Source organism: Lactuca sativa, chromosome 8 (genome assembly GCF_002870075.4).
Source record: "Lactuca sativa cultivar Salinas chromosome 8, Lsat_Salinas_v11, whole genome shotgun sequence".
Lineage (NCBI taxonomy): Eukaryota > Viridiplantae > Streptophyta > Magnoliopsida > Asterales > Asteraceae > Lactuca > Lactuca sativa.
The window spans coordinates 32,855,244-32,857,294 of record NC_056630.2 but is presented as its reverse complement, the minus strand read 5'-3'; the positions used below and the strand labels follow the sequence as shown (position 1 = coordinate 32,857,294).

The following is a 2,051-nucleotide window of genomic DNA, read 5'->3' as shown; positions in this document are numbered from 1 at the left end:
TTTATGGTTTAAAATTGTGCTTATAATTAATATCGTCTAACCTCCTTTCCTTCTATTTAAACTCATTAATTTGATGCATAACATTACCCTAATCACGAGGCTAATTAATGCATGTGAGGTGAAGGTCATTTTTTACATCCGTTCCACTTTGTATTTGCCCCTCCTCATGTATTTTATAAATTGCTAACCAGTAATTAAGACCGGAGGAATGGTGCCGGCGTGCCGCGCTCCTTCATGAAACCGTTATGAAACGTAGGTGCCACCTCACCTATTACCACAAAAGTATGGTCTCATACCACACCCAAGGAGTGGTGCCACACTTAGTTTTTGTTTTTTTTTTTTAATTAAATAAAAACTATATTTTTAATAAAAATCATTCATTTCATTATTTCAAAATATAAATAACATTACATTCCATTGCCCAAATAAAAATCCTACAAACTTTAAAAAATAAATAAATAAATAAATAAAACACTACAAATTTTAAACCTACAAACTCAAAAAAAAACATACATTAAACGATTTAAAATAAACACACTACATGAAGTCGTTCTCCGAGAACTCGTCTTCCGGGTCATCCTTCGGATCCAAATTGAGGTTAATGTGTTGCATCTAATAAATGTGTTCCATCAAATTCATAAGAAAATTGTGAAACGTTTCATTACAATGAACCTCTGCTCTCTTTTCAATGTACTCGTCGCCCCCAATTTCTATTGCTTGTGTCGTGGGAATGGTTATCACTCTTTCTTCATTTTCGATAATCATATTATGCAATATTATACATCCATACATGACTTCATGTATTTTTTTCCTCGTTGAAAAAAATTGTCGGTTTTTTCAATATAAACCAGCGTTTCTTGAGAGCTCCAAAAGCTCGCTCGACATCCTTCCTAACTCTTTCTTGAGCTTTCTTGAACTTGTTCTGACGAGTATCATTCGGACACATAAACGATTTAACAAAAATTGCATACTCACGATAGATCCCATCAACTAGATAATAACCATATTTATATGGTGTTCCATGCAATTGGAAAGAAGAATCCGGTGCAGATCCATCGTATATGTTGTTAAATATAGGTGAATGATTAAGAATGTTAATGTCGTTGAGGGATTTAGGAGAACCAAAAAAAAACATGTCAAATCCACTGATCGTGTGATGCCACCGCTTCAAATATGACCGTTGGATGCCCATGATCACCTCGGGTAAATTGACCATCTGTGAGGCAGGGCAATTTTCCCATGCCCAATGTAGACAATCTAAACTTCCTAACATTCCAGGAAAGCCATGTACACTAGCATGATGAGATTGCAATTTCATGATGTAATTGCGTGTATACTTATGTAAATATTTTGGACCATAAAATTTAATAATAGTATTGCAAAAATAGTGTAGACTATCTCGTACGGTCCTAGCGGACATCCTAAAACTCTCGTCCAACGCATCAGGAGGTATGTCATATGCTAATTGACGAAGTGCAGCAGTAAATTTTTGTAAATGGGTGAAATCGTGTGTACCTCTAGCATTGGGCCGTTGCTCGAAAAAAAAAAATCACACTCCCTCGTTACATCTTCGACTATTCGTTCGTATAATGGTTTGAACATTCTGAAGTGCCTTCTAAAGTTGTATCCTTGAAAAAGTGGCATTTTATTGAAAGTAGTCGTGTATTAGACATTGGTTTGCATGTTCACGATTTCTAAAAATATATTTATGTGTTCTCTGTTCAGCACTGTCGGATGCCCTACTGCATGCCACTTTGTTATGCAAATTTAGCAGCAGCGACAAAAACGTCGAACATAACATCAAACTCTTCAAAAGAATCAGACAAAGACATTTTTTTGATTTTTTTGAGAGGTAATGTAGTAGAAAGATAAAAAAAATATATATATATATGAATGGTTGAATGGTTTAAATAGATGATAAAGTTTAAAGGAAAAAAAATTAAAAACCCAATTTCAACCATTTGAAACAGTCAAATGCATCAACCAATCAAAATCACCCATCAACCGCTCCCTCGGAAGGCCGCAGTGCGCCCTAGGTCGCACCTGGACCG

The 2,051-nt window shown here is 35.3% G+C and overlaps 1 protein-coding gene across 1 annotated transcript; it reads right to left on the bottom strand.

The window, feature by feature from the left end:
* Window positions 1-796: 796 nt before the first annotated feature.
* LOC122195348 (uncharacterized) lies at window positions 797-1,216 on the bottom strand. The gene has a single exon (XM_042897186.1). The coding sequence runs from the start codon at window positions 1,214-1,216 to the stop codon at window positions 797-799; it is 420 nt and encodes a 139-aa protein (XP_042753120.1).
* Window positions 1,217-2,051: the final 835 nt, after the last annotated feature.

Coding starts and splice junctions, on each gene's coding strand:
- LOC122195348 (XM_042897186.1), bottom strand. CDS start 1,216: ATGGTCAATTTACCCGAGGTGATCATGGGCATCCAACGGTCATATTTG.